This window comes from Crinia signifera, chromosome 5 (assembly GCF_055691185.1).
Source record: "Crinia signifera chromosome 5, ASM5569118v1, whole genome shotgun sequence".
NCBI classification, from domain to species: domain Eukaryota; kingdom Metazoa; phylum Chordata; class Amphibia; order Anura; family Myobatrachidae; genus Crinia; species Crinia signifera.
Window position 1 is genome coordinate 201972520 of NC_139221.1, and position 27184 is coordinate 201999703.

A 27184-nucleotide genomic window follows, 5' to 3' on the forward strand; every position below is an offset into this window, starting at 1 on the left:
AACTCTGCTTGCTCTCTGGATCTCTTAGGATTTTGACTCTGTACAAACTCTTCCTTGGATACAAATGAATTCTTCATCCATTCCATCAAGTTTTTTAATACATCCGTTTGTTCCACTTGTTTAGTGATCTTTGACTGGGTTTGCAAGCATTTCCCACACACTGTGGCTTTGTCCACGGATGAGAATAGCATATCACAGGTCATGCAAGTACATGACACAACTTTCTTCTTTGCAGTCCTCTTTTTAGGCACAGGTGAAGAAGGCACACTATAATAAAAAGAATAATTACTATCTACTCTTAAAATAAACAATCTAATGCCCATAAAACCAGGGTTACCTCAATTGGGCATCATCAGGCTTAGGGGAAGAAGGTAACTCCATCTCTGACCAGCTTTAGCAGACTCCTGACACGAGTGACAGTCTGCTGGCAATACAGGTTTAAATAGCGCGCTTTAACCCTGCGCTCCCCGCTCTGGCCGCTTTGAAGCATAGCCATGTGGAACCAACACATCCAGCCGAGTACCCGGGGGATGATTTTAGCCTGTGCACCTGTGAGCACGCTGGGCGGAAGTGCGGCATCGGCGTGCTTCCGCCCCTTCTGCCTGCGGCGTTCCTATACCTTCTTTTGCCGCTCTGACTTCTGTAAGACAGCCAAGCCCCAGACGCTGCTGCGCCCGTGCTCCTGCCCGGTCTCCACGCCAGTGAAAGCTTCCTGCCGCCTCCTACCCGCGTGCGCTCCGGCGCACTACAGGTACCAAGTAGCGCTGTCATGCTGGCAGCTGTTCTAGGCAGGTATACTTAGCTATATGGCAGGACCCAGTCCACACTCCTTTCAGCTCTTCTTCTTCCCGGGCAGCTACCCTTCAGCTGAGGCTGATTCTGAGGCACCCGTTTAAACAAAAATAAATACCCTGTACTGTCTAACTAACGGAGACAGAAAGAAAAGACACAGAGGAGAGGGAGGAGGAGGCTATTATACCCAAGGTGGGCGGTCCCTGAAAAACATTCCGTCTGAACTAGGAGAAGGGAGGATATCCCAGTGTTATGGCTGCCATGGGGATCGTAAAAGAAAGATCATCAGAGTCGTATCGGGTATCCCTACTGAGTAGGCCCCCTCAGATGTGACCTAATGCGTGCTAGATAAAATCGCCTGGTGTGTACCCATGTCTAGGGATGTGCAATAAATTGGTTACTGGTATGTATGGCGATTTATCCTTTCATTAGTGACAGATCATGCTATCCCTACAAGTCTGTCGGGAAGCTTCTTGTATAATAAGGTGAGCTTGGTACAAGGTTATGGCCAACCAACATGTGTTACTCGTGGACCTCTGGTCCCATGACACTTCTTCCTCGCATTCTCCCTCCTCCTCTGAATCCCTTTATAGCACAGGAGGGGAAGCTATGATAAGCCTAGAGGCCATCTCCGGCTCCTTTGAAAACTGCTCCATAAAGGTATTTAGTTTGCCTATGCCTTGAGCAGTATCCTGCATCACCTGCAGACACGCAGGCTCCGCCTGGGTTAAAGGAATAGAGCCAGATGATTACTGAGAGGATCACAATGGCCTAGGAAAATTAACCAGCTCATCCCTTTGTTTATTTAAAACATTGACCAAAGCAGTTACAGAACTGCCCAGGGCCGCAGCCCACGCAGGTTCAGGCTGTCCCCCCCCCCCCCCTATGAGCATGTGCTCCCTTGGGTCCAGCTTCACACACACAGGGCAAATATCCCCTTGAGTCATCTGTTCAGGGGTTAAAGCAAGCCCACAGAATTTGCAATTAAGTAATGTGGTAAGGACTCCCTCCCCATACCAGCAGAATGCCTTTCAGTCATGTTTACAACACAGTGCAAAATGTCAGGCAACAGTACTAAGTCAATGTATGCCAGTACTTATCTGTCTGCTGGGGACCCTTTCTGGTCAGCGGGGGTAGCAAGGCCCAGGAGAAATCAGACACCGTCAGGAATCTTCCCTTCAGCTCCGCACAGCCAGTGCTTCCAAAGGCACCAAAAACAGAGTGCAGGAAGAGACCAAAGTCCCTGCTACAGCGGGGTGGGTGGCTCTTTGGCACCATCTACCTCCTGTAACCGCTCCTGTCCTGAGATCTCTCCTCTTCCAAGTGTCTCCCCTTGGCTGGGGATCACTTGGAATGGCCCATCCTCCAGGCTCCTGTGACAGGCTGCAATCCCCTACGTAGTTCAGCCTGTAAGCCACAACCAAGATGGTGGCCGCTATCGCGGAGGGAACTTGTCGCCCACGATCCCCCTCTGTGGAGAGCCAGCTCCGGGGTCCTCCAGGGCCCAGGAAAATTTCCCTGCAAGGAAGTTAAAAGCACTGTACAGAGAGACCAGACAGTGTCTCTCTGTACACAGGGCGCCGACGGGACACACTTCTGTCAGCCCCTGCTGCGCTCTCAGTGCGAGGATTCTTCAATAATCCTCAAACTGCGCCTACCTAACGAAGTGTAAAAATTAATAAAAAAAATAAACACCTAGCCAACTCTCCATAGCTGCGGAAGCAGCCCATTCAGCATAGCACCCACTCCAGTGGGCACCTAAAACAAACTGAGGCATGATGGTATGCGGAAGGGAGGAGCCTGCTTCTCTGAAAAGTTTAGCATTAGGTGCCTGGCTCCGATGGACCTCCTACATCCCAATGTGAGCTGTGTCACCAGGATAATTGAAAGAGAAAATGGGGTGGAATGACAAATTGATATATATTATGACCATTATTTGCTATTCATATATTGTCCCCCTACACAGAAGCTTTTTATTTGAAGCTGGTTGAGGTTCATGTTTGTTGTACACTTTTAGTGGGATATATTTTGAGTCTCCCAGTTGTGACTTAGGCCAGTATCCTATAAGCAGTGATAATTTATGCATCAGTTATCAGGGATTAAGCTTCAGGTACCCATAGGATAATCTGATAAGCAACTGCTGGAGCCACGATAGCACATCATGCGTCCTTTTTAACCAATAAAAACAGCCTGAAATTGGACATAGTAGCTTGATAATAAGCATTGGTCAAAATTCACGTTATCAGGCCCTTTTTAAACAGCCAAAAAAGGATTGCATGAAATTGGATACCAGCCTAAGGGGGCTATCCAATACGTGCGGATATTTACAGACAGGGGAAATATCGGCACTCACCTATTCAATGCTGGGAATTGGTACTAAATTCTGGAGGTCGGAATCCCAGCGTTCAAAATCCCAACGCTGGAATCCCGACCGCCGAAATCCCGACAAGGGGGACGTGGATCGCTGCTCTCGCCATAGAGGGAGAAAGTGTCGGGATTCCGGCGACAGGATTTTGAATGCTGGGATACCGACCGCAGGGATTTCTAACTGCATCCCCAAATGCTGCGGTTAACGACAGTATTGAAGGGTGTCCGAGCCAATTTTTTTTTTTAAGTTGGATCTGTTTTGTCGGAAATAGCCGTGGATTGGCAAATTCATTGAAGTTTTTCGATAATCAGCGGCCATTTTTGTCCTTCCGCAGTCTTTACGACACTCGACAGCTGGAACATTAAATTCTGACAGTCGGAATCCCATATTGAATACCCACTTGGAGATGGAGAACTGCATTTCTATGCAAATTTTATAAAAACAAAATAGAACCAAAAAACCCCCATGAAAAACAAAATAGGCACATTACATCATAATAGCAGTTCCAATGTCCACATAAGCATAAGACATTCTAAGCTATTCACCCATGGAAGCATTCTGATGTGGATGGAAGTGCTGCACATTCAGTAGCATAAAGTACTGATGTTTAGTACTTTACGCATGCACCAGAAACACATACTTCCCATGTGCAGTAAGGGTCTGCAATGTAAGTAGCACTACATCTGTAGACTGTGATGGAGATTTGATGGGCTCTATGTTGGATCTACGGCAGTCATGCAGCAGTGGGTTGTGTCGCAGGTGACCCAACGCTCCTAGGCCAGACCTGGGATCACTAATGTAAGCAGGTGGTGTCTACTTACATCAGATGTCTCCTGCTGCTTTAACACATTAGTATTATCATTGCGGCTTCCATTTGACTGCAGTGACAGCACCTCCAAACACATCTGAACTAGTGTACTTCATAAATGAGGTGCACAATATCTTAAATTGCAGTACAGTGCAGTGTATTAACATTTACTTATATGCAACACTACGTTGTAAGTGTAATAAATGAGCAAATCGTGAATTAACATTTTCACATTTTAAAGCTGCGGATAACAAATTAAAGCATTAGTAATAGTATCTTTAGATGTACTGACCTGGGAAGAGAGACAAAACAGTCATCAATGCCCCCACTAATCTGTTAACAGGAGAGACATAAAAAAGGACCTGGTAGAGACATGGAGAAATATTGGTAAATCGAGTGTAGTCAATAGTCAGACACAATATTTCAGACCATGCATTAGAAATTATGACAAGTGTAAGTAGGTTATCAAGTACAATGACAAAAGGTTGCATCATGCTGGTTAGTTAGGCAATATGATGATTTTTTTTGTATTTATTTTCTTTTTCATTTAGTTAACTCTCAACCAGCAGGACACTAAACACAATACCACAGTTTCCCCACCTCCTGAAGGGGCCTATACTCTGATGTATTGCCTCAAATCCTTTTTTCGGCTGACACCCAGGTTTAGTAATTGGGGCAATCCAACATATTGATTTTCTAATTACAACAAAAAATGACCAGAATCAGCAAATCTGGGATTTTTTTATTTAACATGCAGAATTCACCGATTTCCTGATAGATTGCCAATGCCAATTAAAGTTTTTGATTGGGGAAATGCAGTTTTGATGTATGGTTGGAAAATAATTCACAATGGAGTATATAGTAATCAGATTAATAAAAATAAAGTATTTTGTGCGCACATTTTCTTGTACCCTGATTAGGAGGCATGCAATCTAATTTCAAAACAGCCTAGCAGCTGGTCTACTTCTATATGCAAATGTAAGAATCTGTCTTTGTATGCCGAGTACCAGTGTAGCTATATGTGGAAGGCAGGTATGCCCACTGTAATTATGTCCATAGCCATCACCATTAGTATCTGGATTTGCAGATGTTTAATACTGCTGGGTGTAAGATCTGTTGCATATTCATCTGCATACTATAATCGAGCATGGAAGGTGGCTTGCATGCCCACAACACTCAGAGATGGAACAGTTCTGTGCATGTGCCAACATGATAATGTCCAGAATGTCGGTGAGCTAATCCACACACCAATATTCCATTACAGATATTAGAATGGGATGTAATACCCAAATATTAAGATAGAAAAAGCTACAGTATATGACCAAACATTTAAATGGCTGTGTTGGAGAACGTCTCACAATAAGGGCGGTATTCAATGTGGGATCACGGCTGTCGATCCCCGCCGACAGCCGTGATCCTGGCCCGTTTGCGGTCAGATTGACCGCAGAACAACAGACGGGATTCAATGTTCCGCCTGTCACTCGACTCAAAAGGGGGCATGGCCGTGAAAAAGGCCGTGGATTGTCGATCTGCAGCCCAGATAACAACAATCCACGGCCGGTATTGGCAGAACGGGCCCGACAGCTTCTGATGTCGGGCCCGTTCTGCCGTGATCCCTCATCAATGCTGTCGTTAATGACAGCATTGAATAGGGAGCTGCCGCTATTTCCCACGTCGGAAATAGCGGCAGCAGATTGAATACCCCCTTAGAGTCCTTACAGTAGAATCTACAAAAAGTAAAGACTAGCTATGGTGTGGAAAATCTCTTTCTGCTTCCTTGCATAGTTCTGTCAGACATTTCCAAGCAAGACACCTCTAAAAAAGGTTCATGGAGATGTTGCCAGGTTGAAAGCCAGACCAGGGATTTAACTGGTTGTCCCACAAATCTGAGAAACTTCCTGTGCTGAACCGCAACTTGATAGTAGGCATCATGAAAATATATGGATAAGAGAAAATCTCCGATGCCGATTATCATGGGGATACAATTTAGTAACTCCATGCATAAGTGTGATATTGACAACATTGGCCCGAATAGGGCAAAAAGCATCTGAGGATAATTTGACACGGAATAATCTGGAACAAAAGATCTGAACTGAGGCAGTTGATTTGAGAAGTCTGTAAATTAATAATGCCAGACCCCAGCTATGCTGGATAAATAGTCCTGGATTGTATAAATATATTTCCATTTTCGATACTGATGAAACTTTAATCTTGAAAGCTCCAAAGAGTGACCTAGATGTAGGAGGATACTCTGCAAGCTGTTTTGTCTTTCTGGCTTAAGGATTCTTGCAACTTTAAATTGCTGACTTGATGAAGTGGGAAAGCACTGAGACCTCTGTTCCTGTGGTAGTTTCTCTCATCAGGACTTTAGTATTATGAAGTCTAATTTTTCTCCAAATAGAATTGCCCCTTAAAATGGGTGATAAGCTAGGCTACTTTTGGACAGTCTGCTGCCTAGGGTCATAACCTGATGCATTTTAAAGCCACTAGACCTTGCTGAGGAAATTATGTCTGTCTAAAAGCGCAACACTGAATTAGATTGGAACACTAGACCTGTACCAATTCTTTATGGAGGTGAAGCTGTAGAGTTTAAATCACGTAGACTGCAATTGCACCCACACTGCATTCACTGAACTATTTGCTCTTATACAGAGTTGTATGCATCTCTTTGGGTCCAGCTACCCCCAATCTGTGTACTTGGTTTGACAGCCATCATTAGTTATCTGTTGCAAATCTATACTGAATGGATTTGTAAATAGGTTACCTATGTCTCAGCACTTACCGTAGTTGCTTATGCTACACTCCAGAGCATGCAAAATGCATCCACAAACCTAACTTCTAGATTATTACTAAATGGGCCTATCTGCTTGGTGTTTCAACTCGTTGCTTCGCATAAAGAACCTCATTAGTCATGTTTCTTTCGTCAAAGCTATAAACTTTTAAACTGCTCTGGAGAGCATGCTTTCCTTTAGTCTAAGGTCTGCATTTCATTCAAGCAATACCTTCTTATTCAGCCTGAACCGGATTCCCACAGGCTCCCTTTTATTACTACTAAGGTAGAATACTTATCACTTATCTGGAACTTAAGTGCACCATATAAAAACACCACTAATCCAGCAGTTTGGGGACCTGCTCAGGCTCCATCTTGCTCCCCAGATGCTTTTTCCTCCATGTGCACATGTTCCAAAGAGAAGGAAACACTCACAGCAGTTCTGAATCCCTTTCCTGAATACTAGTATTGGCCCATGCATGCTCTTTTTGAAAGCTACAACCAGACCTGCTACAACAGTAACAGAATAGTATGTTCCTAGGATAGCAGCATTAGATAGTGCATCCATCACCTGAGCTGTAAAGATAAAACCCCAGCACTAAAGAAAACATATACACTACTAAATTACCTATGCTAAAGACAGGAAAAAACACAGAAGAGGAGCTACATTACAATTCCCTTGAGGGTGTTGATCTACCAATATTTATCTATCCAACATAAAAGTGAAGTTACCTATTGTAATGGTTGCTAAAAATAGAGGAAATATAGTTATCAGTATATTTACCAATCAAATATGATCACATATACTTGAAACTGGAAAGAGTAAAAATGTGATTTAAAAAAAATAAAATAATTTTGGTCATCATATAATGACTGACGCAATATGAATATTTAAGAAAATATATATTTTTGTAAACCGGGTGCGCGTCTCGTAGAAAATATATTGTTTTGCAAAGCTTCAAACGGGCACTGAAAACTCACCTATTCATCAAAGCGTACCCTTCCACTGCATAAACCAGCTGGTTCTCCGACCCCTTGCCTGTTTCCTGTTTACATCCTGCTATCTAACCACCACCCCCTCGCTTGCACCTCTTGTAATCTGTCTGTCTCCCCTTCCTACTAGATTGTAAGCTCCTCCGAGTAGGGCCCTCTTCCCTCCTGTTGTCAAAGCCCACTTCTCTTCACATTTCACTCACAGCTCTCCTTTACTCCAACACTCAGTGACCATCTTCATCTGCATACTCCTCTCCATCATTGGCCTCAAGCCTCTAGTTGTATGTTGATTGAGTCCTCACTACTTATATCCAAGCTGTAATGTGTATTGAACTGTGGCGCTCTTTATTTGTACTGTATTTTTGTTATTTATTCAATGTTATGCCAAGTTTTGTTTCCCTGTATTGTTCCTTTGTACGGCGCTGCGAAACACTTGTGGCGCCTTATAAATAAAATTATAATAATAATAATAATAATAGTTTTAAATGAATGCAACTTTCTCCAGATCACAGATCTACAATTCCTTTGTAGAAATGACACAATATATTTTAACCAATAGAAGACAAACACACATTGATAACCACTGCAAATACACCAATAACAGAACAAAAGGGTAAGCACAAACATTTATCCAAATAGGAAACTAACATACTGTATCTCAATTAACACACTATATATGGATGATTTATACAAAAAAGTACATACATTAAGACATTTATACATTTTGCTTGGTACAATTTACCAACTTACCTTTTTCTCAAGAAGGATCAGTTTAAACAAAATTAAAACCTGTATAAAAAAAAAGATACAAAAAATTAGATAAATTACTAAATAAATAGCATGAAGCCTCAATAAACTATGCAGCGTGAGTGGCCAAGTCCTGTAAAACTCAGGCATCTTTTTTTGCTGCAAAAGCCCAATGCATTGCAGCTGGGATGCGGTACACTTAGACGGTGTCCACACGGATCTATGTCGACATAGACACCATTTAAAAAAAAAACACAAAAGACTCATGTCGACCTTTTGACCCTGTAGACTTTATGACTATAGACCTAGACATTGTAGATCTAAAAAACCATAACCAGTTAAAATCAAACAGCTGTGGCACACAGTGGTACCAAAAAAAACAAAAACAGTTAAGCGTGCCCCAAATCAAGAACATGGGAGGGGAGTGGTGGTTAATGAAAGCTAATTTTTCAAGCATTCTTGAATGAAATTAGTACTTTCTGGTTACAATGATTCAGATTTCTGCAATAAGAACACACTGGTGACAGCTAGAAAAATTATAGAACATTAAGCAATACAGGTTGAGTATCCCGTATCCAAAATGCTCGGGACCAGGAGAATTTAGGATTATTCCGTATTTCGGAATATTTTAATATTTCAATTATGTATTTTGAAGTATCTTGCATGTTTGCTGTATAAACACATAAAATACACACAAATATATTTTATTACCACATAAAATACACACAAATATATTTTATTTGTTCAAAAAACAAGGTTTCAAAACATGAAACAAAATTTGTGTACTATCTCAGATATTGAATTTGAATGCCAAGCAATCATTTTCTTGCACATATATAGTGCCAGTTACATATCATGTCACCAGTAGTGCTGTTACAAATGTCCCCAGTGAGTTTTTAGCAAAAAAAAATTTTTTTTCACTTTCTGGAATGTATGGTTTTCGGAATAATTCGGATAACAGATACTCGGATACGGGATACTCAACCTGTACAATGAAATAGTACCTTAAGTCTAAAATGAAGCATTAGATCTCTTGGAGAAAGGCCTGGGAATATATGAAAAAGGAAAAATGGTAAGAATATATTTTTAAATATTTAAGCCGAGAAATAAAACACTTACTGCCCCCCATACATGGTGCAATTACCAGATGTGATGTGCGCTCCATGCACATCACAAAAAGTATATGCTGCGCATAATTTAACTAAATTGCATCGCATCTAGGGGGTCATTTTGATTGATTTGCTCCCCCGCGTGTTTGCACAGCGTAGAGATGCTTTTAATCTGTGCAAGCGCATAATGAATTGTGCATGTGATTTGGCGACTTGCATAGTCGCTGATCCGTTTGCACAGACCGATGCGGGCCGGGGCTGCAGAATCGGGTGTCACCCATGTGACCACCCAGCATTTAATGGGATTCCCCATGGGATTGTGGGTGGGAGGTGTGCACATGATTTCAGCCGCCCACCCTGTCTTTGGCTGGAAGCCCGCAAATATAAATCAGGCTCTACTGATATTTGCGTGGCCTGAAGAAATCATACGATGGTCGGCAACCAAATGATTTCTCTCCTATCGGAACATGCCCCACACATGTCCTAATGGGAGAGAAATCATTCGTTGGTCGCCAACCATCCTATGATTTCTTCATGACACATACCCCTCACATGGTTGCGAGTGGATACGGTGGTGGGGTGTGCTCTCTGGTACGTGGTAAGCTGTAAGCTTCGCAGTTTACAGAGTCAACTAGAATGAGGGCCCTAGTTCAAAACGCACGGTGCTTTAGCACATTTCCTGCATTCTGAACTGCACATCATTTATTCCACATAGTATTTTTCTATTAGTTCATTTATTCACAGAGTGGCAGAGTACCTACTAAGGCTGCAGGGTGCCACTGTGTGCTTGATGTAGAGTCTGATGCAGCTGCGGTTGAAAAATATGCACGCCTCCTGTATGCTCATATGATCCACAGACGCAGCATAGAATGGGTGGGCCTCATTCAACTTTGTTAGCAAAGCAAAAAAAATAAAAATCATGCATTGGAGCAAAAACATATTGCAATGCAGGTGGGGCAGTTGTAACATGTGCAGAGAGATTTCGATTTGGTTGGGGTGTGCTCAAAACTCAATTGCAGTATAAAAATGAAGCTGCAGACAACATGAAAAATATTTTAGCATTTACTCTGCAGATAAACCATATAAAAGTATTTGCAAAAGCACATGGTTTGTTCCAGACACAAAACATCCTACTATTTTGGTTTACTGAATCTGGCTCTATGTCCGTATTAAGCATACTTGCCTACTTGACCCTCTCCATGAGAGAAAAAATGTTCTATTCCTTGACTTCCCTGGTAATGTCTGACTGCCAGCACCTTTGGTGAAACTCCTTTATTATCAATTAACTAGCTCACCACAGGTGATGGCAATCATACATTACCAGGGAAGTCCAGGAACAGAGCATTTTCTTCCTCATGGAGAGGGTCAGGTAGGCAAGTATGGTATTAAGTGAAAGCTTCTCGACCTTTTGGCCAAGATCAAGTGTAGTTTCTGTTCTTATCAGTGGGTCTGGACCGCCCCCTGACAGAGAATAGAGAAAGGCTGGACCAAACCACCTTGCTACTGAGCTGAGGAGTAGTTTGTTGCCTCATGTTCTGGGCGGATGCAAGGTCTGGCTGAGTATCGATGCCCTGCTGGGGGAGGGAATACCATTCTTTCCACTGGTAGGGAAGGGAGAAGCATCGGGCTTAGTAGTTGGGGCTTTTGTTCAGGGGTCTATAGTCTCTGAGGGAGAGTCACTCAAAAAGCCCGATCTAGTATCCACTCCCAGGAAGATGGTAAAAGCTGGGACCAAGTAGATTGCTCTCTGGTCTGGGGGTCTGCAGCCTTCAGATGGAGAGACAGCGAAAAGCCCAGCCAAGTACTCAATCCCTGGGAGAGGTGAAACGTCGGGACATAGTAGGTGTTTTCTTCTCCTTCAGTTGGTCTATTTGGCCTCTGCGGGGAGACTCATCAAAAAGCCCGGTGGAGTATCCATTCCCATGCCAGGGGCCGGAAAGGGCCTGCTGGTGGAGCAGAGAAACACTTGGTCGGACGCTGACTGGCTGGCTGCCTGGAGTCCGAAGCTGCACTGTGCCCCAGGGAAAACTCGGGGGTGCCGAACATGCACGGGTGATCCCCAAATCACCATGCACTAGTATGGCACTTGCACTGCGCACTTTCCCTCTAGGTTAGGCTTCACGACCTTACCTCATTTTTTTGGATGGGGTAGGACAATTTTTAAAACCCCCACCCCGGCCTTATGGCTGGGGTCTCTATTTATTTTCCTTCTCACGTTTGTCACTTTTCACGTTCTTTGTTTTCTGTAGTTTGACACTTTTTTGGGGGTTGTGTGGCTTGACCCTTGTGGGCCATCCATTCCCCAATGTACCAAAGCTCTCCTCCTTTTGGGGAGAGCTTCGGTCCCTCGAGGGTGACCCCGAAACGCAAGGCAGAGGGAAGCCTACTGCAGGTATCTCCAAACCTTCGGTTGCGGAGGACCCACCATCCTAACCCTTCCGAGGGTTGAGGAAAGTGGGTCTCTAAGCTTCGGCGAAGAGGACCCACCAATCCCTTTTTTTCCCTCTTCGGCCTTATGGCCGAGAGGGGTTAGGGGAGTAACAGGGCCCTTCTCCTTTGGGAGAGGGTCCATTTCGATCGCACGACCCCCTACGCACAGCTTTAGTCACACACTGGGTGGTGGGAGCACACCTTGGGCTCCCTGAGTTTCTTCAAAAAATGATTAAGTGAAAGCGTATATGCTTTATAGAAAAAGCAGCTTACCCAGATATAACTGAGACACCTCTAATCCACTTCCTCCCAGTGAGCCATTCATATGTTCATATAACTCCTGTCCGAAAAAAAAAAAAAAAAAAAAAAATATATATATATATAACATGTTTCAAAGTATATACAGTCATTCCTGTGTGATGATTTAGATGTTGGTTAGTAGGATTTCCTGTCTTTACTAAACAAATACAATCAAGAGAACAGTTTAGTTTAATTGGCACATACACACAGTTCAATGTGGTTTATTTTTCTATTCGATTTTGCTTATATAAGAAATTGAAATTAATGGCAATCGAATGCATTTCAATTCAGCCCCACAGCATTAAAATCAAATAGAAAAATAGACTTTGCAGGCAAGACACGGGATCCAATAGCAAGGCAATCGTACTGTGTACACACCCCTTAAAGAGAGACAGTTCATAAAAACCATTACAATATACACTGATCTGAAAAATAAAAATACATTATGTACTAGACATATTAAGCAAGAGTAATTATCGTTAATTTTGAGATATATATACATATAAACATACACACACACACACACATGGGTTAATGAATTAGATAGCCTTTTGTCCTACAGATTCCCTGTTGTTGAGAATCAAATAAAAACAGATACACAACAATAGGGGACTGGTGCCAACAAAGTGGTCACTATTCAGTGGCCGATATGGGTCTGTTCAGAGAAACACACATTGAAGTCTACTTATTAAAAGTCCATAAAAGAGTGTGGTTGTTACACTTTTTTACACAGCTTTTCAGAAAGAGATTCTTTGTATTCAGTAGAACAGTATTGCAGTCTGTTTCTGAACAGACCCATATTGGCTGAAGAAATATTGCAGTGATCAATACAGTGCAACTATGTAAATAACTCCGGGAGACTAACATTTACTTTCTGTACATGAGAGCCCCACCCCTTATGTAATCTTTTGGAATGCATTGCCAGACCAGTTTTTCCCTGCTGCTTGTGTGATCCAGGTATTGCACAGCATGATTCCAAGTACATTTTAAATATTGATGGGTATTGTGGTGTATAAAGCCCCAAATGTTCTTAACACAAAAACAAAATAGTCTCCTAAATAATTAGGGATTTCTTCCTTTTTTTTTTTAAACTTATGCATACATGTCACCTGTCTATACACTTACATTTTGGAAATATCCCTTCAATAAATTTACTTGGAAATTTAAAATCAGCTTTCAAAATTGACATGCATAAAACATGCTAATTCAGCACAAAAAAAAATATACCTGGAATTTTAAATACATCTGTTCTGGAAAAGAACCTATGAGGATTATATCATTTTGTAACCAGATTGTTAAATGCCTGCAATAACATACTGCTTTAACAACAGAATATAATTGACAGCAACCCTAAGCCCACAGTTATTTCACAAAAAAGCCACAAACCACAATATAGTATGGTTATTACAGCAGCAAGGGAACCGATTCTACAATATTTCAAGTAATGGTGAATTTGAAAGCTTAAACTACTGTAATAGCAGTGTCTTCAACACTGTGCCCGGGGCTTCCTTTGTAGGTTGTTTGATAAAAAAAATGAAGTAAAATCAAGAAAGCTAACAAATAAACAGGTTAAATTTATTACTACAGAGATCAAATAATTGATTACTTTCAAAAAGGATATAAAAAGGCAGCTCGAAAAAAAAAAAAGAGAAAAGAAAAAGAAAATCTGTGTTTTCCCATAATACTAAATATACCAAAAACTGCATCCCTGCAGTTATTTCCAAACTAATCCCCTTATGGGGGTATTCAATCCCGGATGCTATTTCCGCCAGTGGAAATAGCATTCAGCGACTAGTCAAAGTGGTCATTTCCGACAGCATTGAAGGCAGTTTCCGACAAAACTGATCCAACTGCAAAACAAGTCGGATCTGTTTTGTTGGAAAAGGCCACAGATTGTCGAATTCTCAGCAGTTTTCGACAATCCACAGCCTTTTTTTGGACAAACCTTGGACTTAACGACACTTGGAACATTGAATTCCTACTGTCGAGTTCCTGTCGAACGGAACAAAAACAGCCTGCGATTCTGACTGTCGGGATGTTCCAACAGTCGGAATCCCAGATTCAAATTTTAATTTTGGAAACAAAGTGACAATAATTCACAGATTTGTGGATGTTAAAGAATGAACAATTTTTAAAAGGATCCAAATAAAGATATTTCCCCAAGTATCTTTTTACTGCCATTATCCAGTATGCAGCTAGGATAATATGCATTTTGTGCATTAATCCGCAGTGAACAGATAGGGGGTTGACCAATACATTATGAGATTTCTTATTTATAAATTAGCTTCTCTTTTGGTCTGTCACTTGTGCTTTCTTTGAGTCACTCATTTGTACATACACACCTTAAGAATTGATATTTGAGAAAAATCCTTCTCTTCAAAATAGGCGTGAGTAATTAACTGAAGTTTGGCTTGAAGTAATCCATACAGGGGCTGCAATGCAGAAAATAAAATTAAACTTAATCATAATGACATTTTTGTATAAACATTAAATACATTGGCATGTATTCATTGCGGCCAACGAGGGGGTTTTTATGGCGAAGATGGCTTGTTTTCGTCCAGGATTCCACCAAACTGCGAGGTTCACGGCTATTGCAGTAAGTTTATCACTGTTTTGGCGGCCACACATGCCGTTTCCACCTCGCTTTTTTAGAATTAGCTAATTAGAATTAGTTAAGTTGAATACTGATGGTAGCATTGAATATACACCATTATCTGAATCTCTTATGTAGTAGTTTAATTTAAAGCCTACTATTTTATTAAGTTACAGTATTTTAATTACATTCTCCATTAAAAAAGGAGGAAGCATTTGTGATCAGAAAGAAATGTGTACAGCTTGGTCAGACAGGTGCACTCTTTAGGAAACAGAGTTTCTACATTATGTACACCAGTACAGAGCAGTTATGGTAAGCACTGTGTGTCAAGATGAAAAGCACTGAACGCTTTGCCAAGCTTTACAGAGCGGCTCTGCACTGGGAACAGGAAATGCTACAGTATGTGCATTATAAAAGAAGCAAAAGCCCAGAGGGCTGGGCTAAATAATGCAAGCTCAGAAAGCATACTGTATAGCTCGCATCCAGAGAAATGTCTTCTAAAAGAGTAACTGGATCTGTTCAATGCTTCACAACACACTTATGTGGCTGGCTTTACTTTCACTTTATTGAACTTCATTGTGTTGATATTTTGAATAAATTCACAAAAGAAACCTTGATGAGCTTCAATTTTTATGCAACTACGCGAGTACGGGTATGCCACCCTGTTTCGTCATTTAAAGATACCTTTATGTACAGTGATTTCTATTGATATAAGTGAGTTTGGTACGAAACCAACCTCCCATATATCTTAAAATAATTGGATGAAAACATTAGATGGTACTTCACATTGCTATTTTTTCCCATACACATTATTTCTGGATACCATCCACTACATGTGAGGAAAGAAAGACACTGGAGAAAAAAAGGTAGAATAGAAGACCACTCCATAGAAGACCTAGGGAAGTAACAACCCATTACCGTTTATAACCTTACTCTTCCCCCAATTCACCCTATATCCATAAAAGGGGAGTGCCCAAAAGTTGATCCCAACACCCACTTTGTAACATTTATCTATTTGGGGTGAGTCTTGGGATACACATCTAGGGATCTCACTAGGCAGAACTCCTAAGATAGCGCTCCGTTACTCCACTTACAAATGTTTTTTTTTTTTTTTTTTTACTTTATTGAACTTATTCACTCTTTTGCTCTATCACTCACACTCATCCGCCTGTTTTTTCTATCCTCCCCCATTATCTCCCTTACTCCATGTTTTCTCTCTCATATCCTTACAATGATCCAGCCTAGCATTAGCACACTGGATCAACACATAAGAGTCAAGAACCCCAGCAGCAGCGCCAGGATTTCTCAGCTCATGTACCTCTGTCATTGTAGATTTTGACAAGGAAAAATAAAAGCAGTAAAAGGACTAAATCAACCTTCTTTTGTTACTTATTCTCGATTGAAACTAAGAATTCACGTTTAAGAAAGGGTATGGGGATAAAGCTCATGCAGTTTACACTGACAGGAGCCTTCAAGGGGCGCAGTTGTGTTCTAGTAGAATAATAAATCACTTAATTCAAAAAACAAATGTTTTTTATTTTCTTTAAAAAAGAAGAAATAATGAAGAAATAATACAATATAATAATGACAATATTGAATATCAGAAGATCAAAAAAGCGAAGTGCACTTCAATTCTAAAAACAAGACATACAAGACTCACAACATATAGACAACAGAGGCTATTAATATGTAGATCCCATATGAGGCTTAAATCAACTCGGCATCCTTTATAAGAACAAACACCCGCAGCATATAGTTACCAGTCCCGTAGTGTGAGAATGCCTGCTGTTTATGGGAAATCCAACCTCCTTATATGGACAGTTCAACCTCTATTTCTGTGGAGGTATTCCCCTGATGTAAGGGGGGGGTTAGGAGGGGGTTCCTCAGATAGTCAGCAGTAGCCGTCTGTTTAAGAAGCTGATTCTTCCGGCAATTCACTTATAACAGTCACTGGGTGGTGATGAGCAAGCGGGTGCAGGGTCTCCGGCACAGCAACAAAACGCGTTTCTCCGCCTAACAAGATATCAGCGGCTTCCTCAGTTGTCAGCTGAGGAAGCCGCTGATATCTTGTTAGGCGGAGAAACGCGTTTTGTTGCTGTGCCGGAGACCCTGCACCCGCTTGCTCATCACCACCCAGTGACTGTTATAAGTGAATTGCCGGAAGAATCAGCTTCTTAAACAGACGGCTACTGCTGACTATCTAAAGGAACCCCCTCCTAACCCCCCCCTTACATCAGGGGAATACCTCCACAGAAATAGAGGTTGAACTGTCCATATAAGGAGGTTGGATTTCCCATAAACAGCAGGCATTCTCACACTACGGGACTGGTAACTATATGCTGCGGGTGTTTGTTCTTATAAAGGATGCCGAGTTGATTTAAGCCTCATATGGGATCTACATATTAATAGCCTCTGTTGTCTATATGTTGTGAGTCTTGTATGTCTTGTTTTTAGAATTGAAGTGCACTTCGCTTTTTTGATCTTCTGATATTCAATATTGTCATTATTATATTGTATTATTTCTTCATTATTTCTTCTTTTTTAAAGAAAATAAAAAACATTTGTTTTTTGAATTAAGTGATTTATTATTCTACTAGAACACAACTGCGCCCCTTGAAGGCTCCTGTCAGTGTAAACTGCATGAGCTTTATCCCCATACCCTGTTTGCTTGAGGTACACATCCTCTAACAAGGGGCTGCAAACGTGTATAGCAAAAAGGGATCCCAGTTACATATTACCAGCGCTTCTATTTTAGCCTTTGGGCTAAGTGTTGTTGTTTTACGTTTAAGAAAGTGTTCATTTCTATAGTCAATGTAAGACGGTGCACAAACTACAACCATATTCAAACCTGTTTTGATCACAAGATCAGATCAAATTTTTTTCCATGTAGCTTTTACCAGATGACATTATACTAAGGCTATAAAAACGCAGCAAGAACTATGAAACAGGTCATCCTTGCCTATACACAGACTCTATAAGTGTGCAGCTCTAAAGACCAGGAATCACATGAAACGTTTACTGAAGAATGGCTTCAACACTAGAAAATAAAGGCAGGCAGCATGCTGGCCACTGCACAGGAGAACACAGGCGTTCTTCGTAGCCAGCAAATGGTTAATTACTACATGTTAATGGTATGTTGACAGCAGTTTTTTTATGCTGTACAGCAGAAACTGCATTACTGTACAGTCCCACCTTCTGTTTGGCAACATTCTATCAAACAGCTATACCAATCCCTGACTAGCTGCTGTAAGATTGCAGTCCTATGCTAAGAAGAAGGGTAGAATAGTTCTATATATCCACAATATAGCGATTTTTATATTCAAATGACAAAAGAGAGTTCATAAAGTTGGTCACTGGTAGATTTGCAATAAATTAGTATGTATATCCTTGCCATATTTTGACTTAAATTGCTGTGTGTGCTGTGGATGCTTTAATACGACTGAATTTCCTGAATGAAGTACAACGCAATAACTTACCAGCTGGCTCAACACACAGACACTTTTCTGTACAGTTTCCCGGGTAACATCTGCTTGACGCACTTTCAAGGTCTGTGGACAACAAAATTAACTCAAGGTTTCTGCTGAGTAATGGAGTCAAGAATTTCAATTAGTACAAGATGACAAAAATATCCCAGCAAAAAGTCTGCACAATATGTTATTATATGTCAATGTTTGGACACATGAAAGTGCAAAAATAAAATGTTCTTTTTTCTTCTTTTATTTCATTTTAAGCTGTAAAGATATGAGCAGGGAGGACCCAATGCATCTCTGCAGCAATTACTCATAATTAAGCAGCCATCAGTAAATCTTTTATCAAGGATTAATGCACATGTTTAAAGATGCTAGAAAAACCACCCAGCCAAAAAGATTGAGGAAGTTGCAGTTAGGTGAAGAAGATTTCCCCAGATCCATTTCCATGGGATCCCAAATGAGACCCTTGTTTGCACTTATACAGTATGCCCATTAAAAATATACTATTTAGTTCTAGAAAATGTAGTCAAATAAGGAGTACCTTTGCTTCAATCTGCCTGTAACAAGAGACACCATACACAGTCTTCCGCTCTCCACTTTTTGGTGGAAGGTGAAAAAATACAGTATCTATGGAGAGTAAGGATAAGTTTAATCAAATACAGGTAATGCTTCATAAAATGCAGATATATGAAGGCAGATGAAATAATAATATTAAATTAAATCTAAATGCTCTCAACATCAATTCACAATAAAAATAGAAATACTGCAACATATAGGCGGGTATTCAATGTGGGATCACGGCTGTCGATCCGCCGACAGACGTGATCCAGGCCCGTTTTCGTTCAGATGGACAGGCGGGATTCAATGTCCCACCCGCCGCGAAAATGGCCGTGGATTGTCAATCTGCGGCCCAGATAACGACAATCTACGGCTGGTATCAGCAGAACAGGCCCGACAGCTTCTGAAGTCGGGCCCGTTCTGCCGTTATCCCTCATCAATGCTGTCGTTAATGACAGCATTGAATAGGGAGCTGCCGCTATTTGCCACGTCGGAAATAGCGGCAGCAGATTGAATACCCCCATAGAATGAACTGGTAAAATAAAAAATTGCTGAAAGTGACACAATATGTGAACACAATATTGTAAGCAAATCGCACATGAGACATACAGTAGTTCTGGTGAAAAAAACCTGGTGATTTATTGTCAGAATGTCAAACAATCTTTTACACACACACACACCCTAGGATTTGCCATAATGGAAATTACAGTATTCCAGTGGTACAGCTCTACATTATGGTATATTTAATGCTGATGGCGAGCAGTGCCTATTGCTCGCCGTCATAGCCAGACCTCCATATTCAACTGATCCCCTGCACTCGCCAAATCCATCTCGCTATTTTTAAATAGTGAGGTAGAAATGGTGTGCGGCCATCAAAGCGGCAAGGCTCACGGCTATATGCAGCAGGCTTGCTGTATTAGTTGCAAATCTCGCTCTTTGGGGGAATCCTCGGGCAGCTATAATTGTCCTTCCATCAGGATAGAGATTTTTGTGCAGATACTTATATCCTTATCCAATGCTTCAAAGGGGTCTGGACTCCAGTTGGAGCCCGTTAAAAACTTTAGAAAGTCCTATTATCCATCTTGTCCATAGAATAATTCCAATGGTTGAGGACATCATTACCAATAATCTTAGGGCCATGTCAAGTAGAACTTTCTCTCTGTTCTAAACGATAGTGGCTAATTCTAGAATTTTGTTGGAATTTTCTGTCAGCCTGCTTGTTTAGAATATGAAAATATGCGTCCTGCAGATCCATTTACACAAAAAAAGTCTTCTTTCTTAGCTCCATCAGAATAGATCTTGAAGTTTTCATATGAAATGCTCTTCTTTATTCTCTTGTTTAGGCTTTGTAAATCCAGAACAGTCCTGAAACAACCTGAAGCCTTCTTCACAATAAACAGACGGAAATAAAACCCCTTACTTTCTTCTACTATTGGAACTCGCTCTACTGCCCGAGAGTTTATTAAGTCGCTCAAACACTTTAGTAGCGCAGAGACTTCTATTTCCAAACTTCGTAGTCTTTAATTCACAAATGTATCTATTCTTGGTTTGTTGAAAAACTCTAGCTGATAACCTTCGGTGATTATATTCAGAACCCTTTTTGTCTTGAATGTTTTTTATCCCCAGTTCTACAAATTCAGAAATCCTCTGTTAATGGAATAAGAAACGGAAAACCTTTCCTTCTTTATATGGATGACCAGGCCTATATGACTATCCATACATCTACTATATCTTTCTTGAGGCAATCTTACTGATTTTCCTCTGGACATCCACTGGATCAGTGAATCCAGCTTGCTCCTGAATAGAAGAGAACCTACATAAGGCAACATAGTAAGCCTAGTTTTAGAATGATAATCAGCTGCCCAGGATCTAAGCCACAGAGCTCTTCTGGCTAAGAAACCGGAAATAATTTAGATTTAGATTTAGGAGACAAATCTAGAACGTCTAGTGATGCTTTGCAAATATAATCCACCGCTGTCTGAATGGAAGAAAGGATCTTGCATATAGAATCCCTAGGCATTCTTTCTTGTAAATCATCCTGCAAAGAGGAGCACCATAATCTCAGAGCTCTAGCAATAGAGGCGATAGCTGCCCCAGATTTTATTTCTACTGCATTAGATATATATGTAACCTTTTAAAGCACTCCATTTTCTTATCCATAAGATCTCTGAGAAAAGCTCCTTCCTCTAGCGGAATAGTGGTCCTAGTGGTGATTTCAGCTACTGCTGCATCAATTTTAGGAGTACCTTACCATTTAAGTGTGCCAACACCTATGTGAGCGATGTTCAAAATAAAGGTTACAGGTCATTATGATGAATAAAAAAAAATTTGCTTGCCAATTTTAACAATTTCACTTATTAAAGGGTTAAGAAATTCCTCATCCTCAATCGGATACCTATGCTCCACTCTTTTTAAGCTGCCAATCCGTTTATCCAAATTTTGCCATTCCCTATGCAAGATATCTTTAAATATCTTGTTTTCTGGTAAGGATCTACCTCTCCTGGACCTGTCCTCAAACAATTAATCTTGTCCCAATGTAGATGCGATTTATACAAAATTTTTCAAGACAAGTTCCACCAATTCTAAGTTAAACATCCTGTCATCTTCAATAACTTCACCAGACATTACGGTAATATCCTCTTCTGACAGCTGGAGAGACATCATAATCAAGACTGGACTGGGACCTAGACTCGTTACTACTTTCAAAAAAATCCTTTATCCATTCCATTAGCTCCGTGATTTGAGTAGATGTATTTGGGGGGGTAAGGGCAGAATCCATAATACAATCCACACATTTTCTCTACCGTCCACATAAAATATTTGTCACAGGAAGGGCAAAGTTTGAAAAAAAATATAAAATAAAAATAACCCTAACTAAAATAAAAATAAAGTAGCCTGTGCGCTCTACCTTGGCATAGAGAGCACCAGCTTCTGGGGTGAGGCATCCTTCTCTAGGAGTGCATTAACATGCACCAAAATACAGCAAGCAGGTGGAACGCAGATGCTTGTCCATAAAGCGTTGAACGTGTCAATAGGGGGACACGAGCCACCCAAAGCCGGAAATGACCTGTAGAATGCAGATGACTTGGACTGCATAGACCTTGCATCATCAGAGGCCGCTGCTGAACCAGCTCCCACCTAGTGTACCATGTTTACACCACAACCAGGGATGTCACAGTGTACCCCAGAGGGATAATTGTCCAGCCACCAGCATAGGACAGGGAGAGGATATAGTCCAGCTGCCAGCATTAAACAGGGCTAAACCACCTCGACTCACCACAGGGACAGCAGCACAATCGGCCTAAAAAACAACAAAATAACACTACAACTAGCCTGACTACAAATCAAGGAGACAGGCAAAAAGATTTGGAAGGGAGGGGCAGACTTATGTACAAGTAATGGGTGGATTCTAAGAGAAAAATTGGCTGTCTATTTAATAGGAGAAGGGCCTTAACCCATTGTAAAGGGCTGCCATGAAGTAGGAAGAAGTAAATAAGTTCCAATGTTTAAACAATTTTGCATTGGCAGTGCGAGAGGAAACAGTGAACCCAAATGGAGCTCCACACAATACATGGGGTTACGCGAGGTAGCAATTCCAACACTGTGATACCACGTTCATCAATATGTGTATTAGGAACTTTTTTGTACTTAAACCCAATAAAAGGTTTACAATTAATATCCAGGTAAAAAAATTATCTTAGAGCAAAGGAGGCCAAACAGGTCCCCGAGATACTGAATACCAACAGATCATGTTTTCCATACAACTTGTGGATCTGTAGAATGTATATATATATATATATATATATATATATATATATATATATATATATATATATATATATATATATATATTATGTGTGTACACTCAATATCCTACACCCCACCTTGTCAGAACATGTAGGTCGAGTTAGCCAATGACCTGCATCTTCAGCAGTGAAGGGTGACTTCACTGAACAATATTGGTAACCGATAGGGTTCAGTGTGTTTGCAACGATCTAGTTTTACTAGCAGCACAGCCAATACAGTTAACTATATCCGCGGTGCCCCTAGTCATTTAATGTGTATGGTGCTTTAGTAAGGATTACACCAGTGCACCAGCTAGGTGGTCCTGGAAAAATGAGGACTGTTAGAGCTCAAGGACTGGTTTGGCCAGCACAGCTTTAGAGATTAAAGACATTCTCTTCAAGGTGGATGTGGCCATACCTTCCTGAAAGTTATGTGCACCATCTGGCAATGCAAGAAATGGCAGATACTTCCATTCTTCAGGTAATATGTGGCTATCGTGTCCCTCTCCTGAAATCAAAGGGGGATAGGAGAACTCCACCTGTACAAAGACATAAATAATACATGAAGCAATTAAAAAAATACAATAGACATGATTTAAATTTCATATAAAAATTTTGAATTTATTATAAAGAAATTGCAATTTCCACACATTATCACTTGTAATCCAAAAATGTCAAAAACAGATTATGAGGAGAGCCTTCTGACAGCTACATGTAACACTAAAAAAAGCACACATACAGATGTGTACACCTCACCAATTACAAGTCAGTAATCTAGTCAGCGGGGTTCTGTAACTGCCCTGTATCTCCCCTGACCTGCTTTCCCGTGAGTGTTCTTATAAGTGACCACTTTCTTTCTATGTACAGTAATCACCATTATGAGACCCACAGTGCTCACTGCTACAGACATGGTGGAAATAGGATAATACTACAAAGTCTCTTCCGATTAAAAAATACGCCATGGGATTATGAGGCAGGGAAGACACACTCATGCCCTGGAAAATGTTGCTGAATTGAGGGGAAAATACAGAGCACCCCTTGACCCAGCAGCTCCAACTCACTAGTTATAGACTCTCCATATAGTGAACACCTGTCTCATCCAAAGTAAACAGCTCATGCATGTAATGAACAGTTGCTTGTTCAGCTCACAAAGATTCCTTTACTATAATGCAGCCCTAATGTGGAATGAATGAAAAGATCATTGTGATCTTTTGATTGTAGCATTGTTCTCCACAGGTCAATGGAGGGTAAAAAGTAAATATCTGGAGGTCCCACCTTACGAACTTGGATTAAAACACACACACACACACACACACACACACACACACACACACACACACACAGGGCTGCCAAGAGAAATCCTGGGCCCCGGTACAACAGCGTCACGGGGCCCCCCTGGAGTGGCGAGCAACAGAAAAGAGGTGTGGCCATTAAAGGATATAGGGGTGTGTACCACACCATATACCCTTTATGCAACACAATAGTAGACCCCTTATACTTGCCCCTTACACATTATGCTACACAGAATGAGCCAAAATTCTAATCGATTACTTGCCGCCCCGTTCGTATGCAGCAGTGTGGACAGAAGCGTGGGGTGGTGGATATGGGTTGCGCCCATGGGAGTAAGGGGTCGTGGTCACGGATGGGCAGATAGCGCCAGGGTCCCTGCGGACGATGGGAACTAGGTAATAGCTCCCATCCTCCGCAAGGACCCCACTGCTGTCTGCCCATCCGTCACAGGGACCCTCTGCCCCCCTGCGCTGCCCAGACCCCTATGCCATACAGCAGGGGTGGCCAGCCCACGGCTCCTCTCCCCAAGATCTGTGGCTGGCACGATCATCCCCATTTGAAGCGCCGCCTCTGGAGTATAAGGCTCCCAAGCTCACACACGCAGCAGGGAAAGCGGCAACAGTTCTTTCAACCTGCTGGCAAGAAGCAGCAGATGCCACTACTTGCAGTATCGCCGAGCTGAGCTGCCGGTATCTGCTGTGTCCCCCAAAGCTACAGATCCGGCGCCAAGAGCAGATGCATTGTGATGGCCAGCGATATGTGCGGCTGGAGGGAGAGGGGGGATTGTGTCCATTAAACCTCTTTAATGTCATGTGATCCTGGGCAGTATGGTCCCACCCAGATCGCATTCCATATATGATCCGTCATAAATGGGCCCCATGTAGCCTGTTCCCTTCACACACATTGGAGGTCATTCTGATTGACCACAAAGCTGCAAAATTTGCAGCTTTGCGGGTTATCTAAATACCTCCGATTTCACGCATGCGAACGGATGTTTTACATACAGTAATCATCGATTTGCAGCTTGTGTGCCGGGCAGTGCGGTCGCCGACAATCAAATGATTGCTCAAGCGCTCGCAGATCTAAGTCAGTCTCTGCTGTCTTAGATCTGTGGCGCTCCTGTACCAGAAGAGGGTGGGCAGCTGACATCCAGTGACATCAGCTGCCCTCCCCCGGCACCCACGTCATAGGAGTTCCCATCGGCGCAACCCATATCCACCACCCCACGCTTCCGTTCACACTGCTGCATGCGATCGGGGCGGCAAATAATCGGTTTGCCGCGCCCGCTCACACAAAGTGGCTGCACATGCACAACATCACTCCCCTGTGTGAACGTGCGGGGGGGCGAACCAACCTGAATGAGGGCCATAGCCTGTTACACACACACATAGCCTGTTACACAAACACACACACATATATATATATATATATATATACATACATACAAAGCCTGTCACACACACACACACACACACACATATATACAAAGCCTGTTACACACACACATATACATACATAGCCTGTTACACAAACACATATACATACATAGCCTGTTACACACACACACATATAGCCTGTTACTTACACACACACACACATATATATATATACATACATACATAGCCTGTTCCTTCACACATACAGAACATAGCCTGTAACACACACACACACACACATATATATATATATACAAAGCCTGTTACACACACACACACAGACATACATACATAGCCTGTTACACACACACACACACACACACACACACACACATATAGACATACATACATACATAGCCTGTCACACACACACACACACACACACACATATATACATACATACACAGTCTGTTACACACACACATGCTTTTTGTCTGTTCCCCCTGTCCATAGCCATGCATTGCGGGCGGCATTACCTTGTGAAACAGGAACTTGGAGCAGGAGCAGGACAGCCATCGCTGACCGGCAGGGGCTGGCTGGCAACTTTCAGCCTGGGGGACAGACACAAGCAAGTGGCCCAACTTTTCAAGGGGCATAGCCATGACAATAATGTTCAGGGAATGGCTTGTGTAATGTGGGTGTGGTTTAGGCACATGTGGGGTTTACCGGTATGCGCAAAAAGTTTGATATTCAGTTTTTTTTTAAGCTCAGTTAAAATTAAAATCCATATTTTAAAAAAAAAAATTGTCAGCACTTGCTCTGACATCTCTGGCCACGCAATTATGCAATTAAAAGTTTCCGATTAGCTTAATTAGTCTCTTCCCATGCATTGCACACAGCTTCCATGTCCCGGGCACAGGACAGGTACTACCCCTAACAATTCACCCGCTCCCTACATACTACCACTAACCCCACTATACTACCACTAACCCCACATCCCTCACACACACACTACCTAAACTACCCCTGACCTGCACGTACTTTCCACACACACACACACACACACACACACACACACAACACTAGCCCTAACCCTGCTTCCCACATACACTACCCCTAATCCATCACTTGCTCTTCTATACCACCCCTAACCCTGCATCTGTTCCCTGCATGCACTACCCACCCCCCCGCTCCTTGCACCTGCTCCATTTACACACTACACCTAATCATGCACCTGCTCCCTGCACACACAACACCACCCCTAACCATGTTCCTGCTCTGTTCACACACTACGCTACCCCTAATCATGCACCTACTCACACTACACCACCCATAACCCTGCACCTGCTCCCCGCACACACTACCCCTAATCCTGTACCTGATCACACTACACTACCCCTACCCTGCACCCACTCCCGCAGAAATTACACCACCCCTAACCCTGCAGTTGCAGAAACACTACCCCTAACTACAAACTACACCACCACCACCCTGCACCCGCACACACCATTGGCAGGCAGGCTGCTTATAAAAAAAAATAAAAAAATCCCTTACCCACAGGATTTAGGGGCGAGTTGCACTAAGCTTTAAAAGTGATAAAATGGAGAGTGATAAGCAACCAACCATTCGGCTCCCGTCTGACATTTTCCAACACAGTCTGTGACATGGCAGACAAGGGCTGATTGGCTGGCTGTTTAGCACTCTCTATTTTATCACTTTGAAAGCTTAGTGCTTCTGGCCCTATGTCTGCAAAAAAAAAAAATCATGCAACTAATTTTTCTTAATTGGAAAACAT

General features: G+C 41.9%; 1 protein-coding gene across 1 annotated transcript in view; it reads right to left on the reverse strand.

The window, feature by feature from the left end:
• AVL9 (AVL9 cell migration associated) overlaps positions 1-27184 on the reverse strand; it is a 62682-nt gene that overhangs the window by 23820 nt on the left and 11678 nt on the right. The window contains exons 2-9 of the mRNA XM_083188439.1: positions 23142-23262; positions 18922-19007; positions 18387-18458; positions 14660-14749; positions 12291-12357; positions 9483-9523; positions 8482-8520; positions 4261-4330 (exon numbers count right to left, since the gene is read on the reverse strand). Of these exons, the coding sequence (XP_083044565.1) occupies positions 4261-4330; positions 8482-8520; positions 9483-9523; positions 12291-12357; positions 14660-14749; positions 18387-18458; positions 18922-19007; positions 23142-23262 (586 nt within the window). The remainder of the gene's footprint in view (positions 1-4260; positions 4331-8481; positions 8521-9482; positions 9524-12290; positions 12358-14659; positions 14750-18386; positions 18459-18921; positions 19008-23141; positions 23263-27184) is intronic.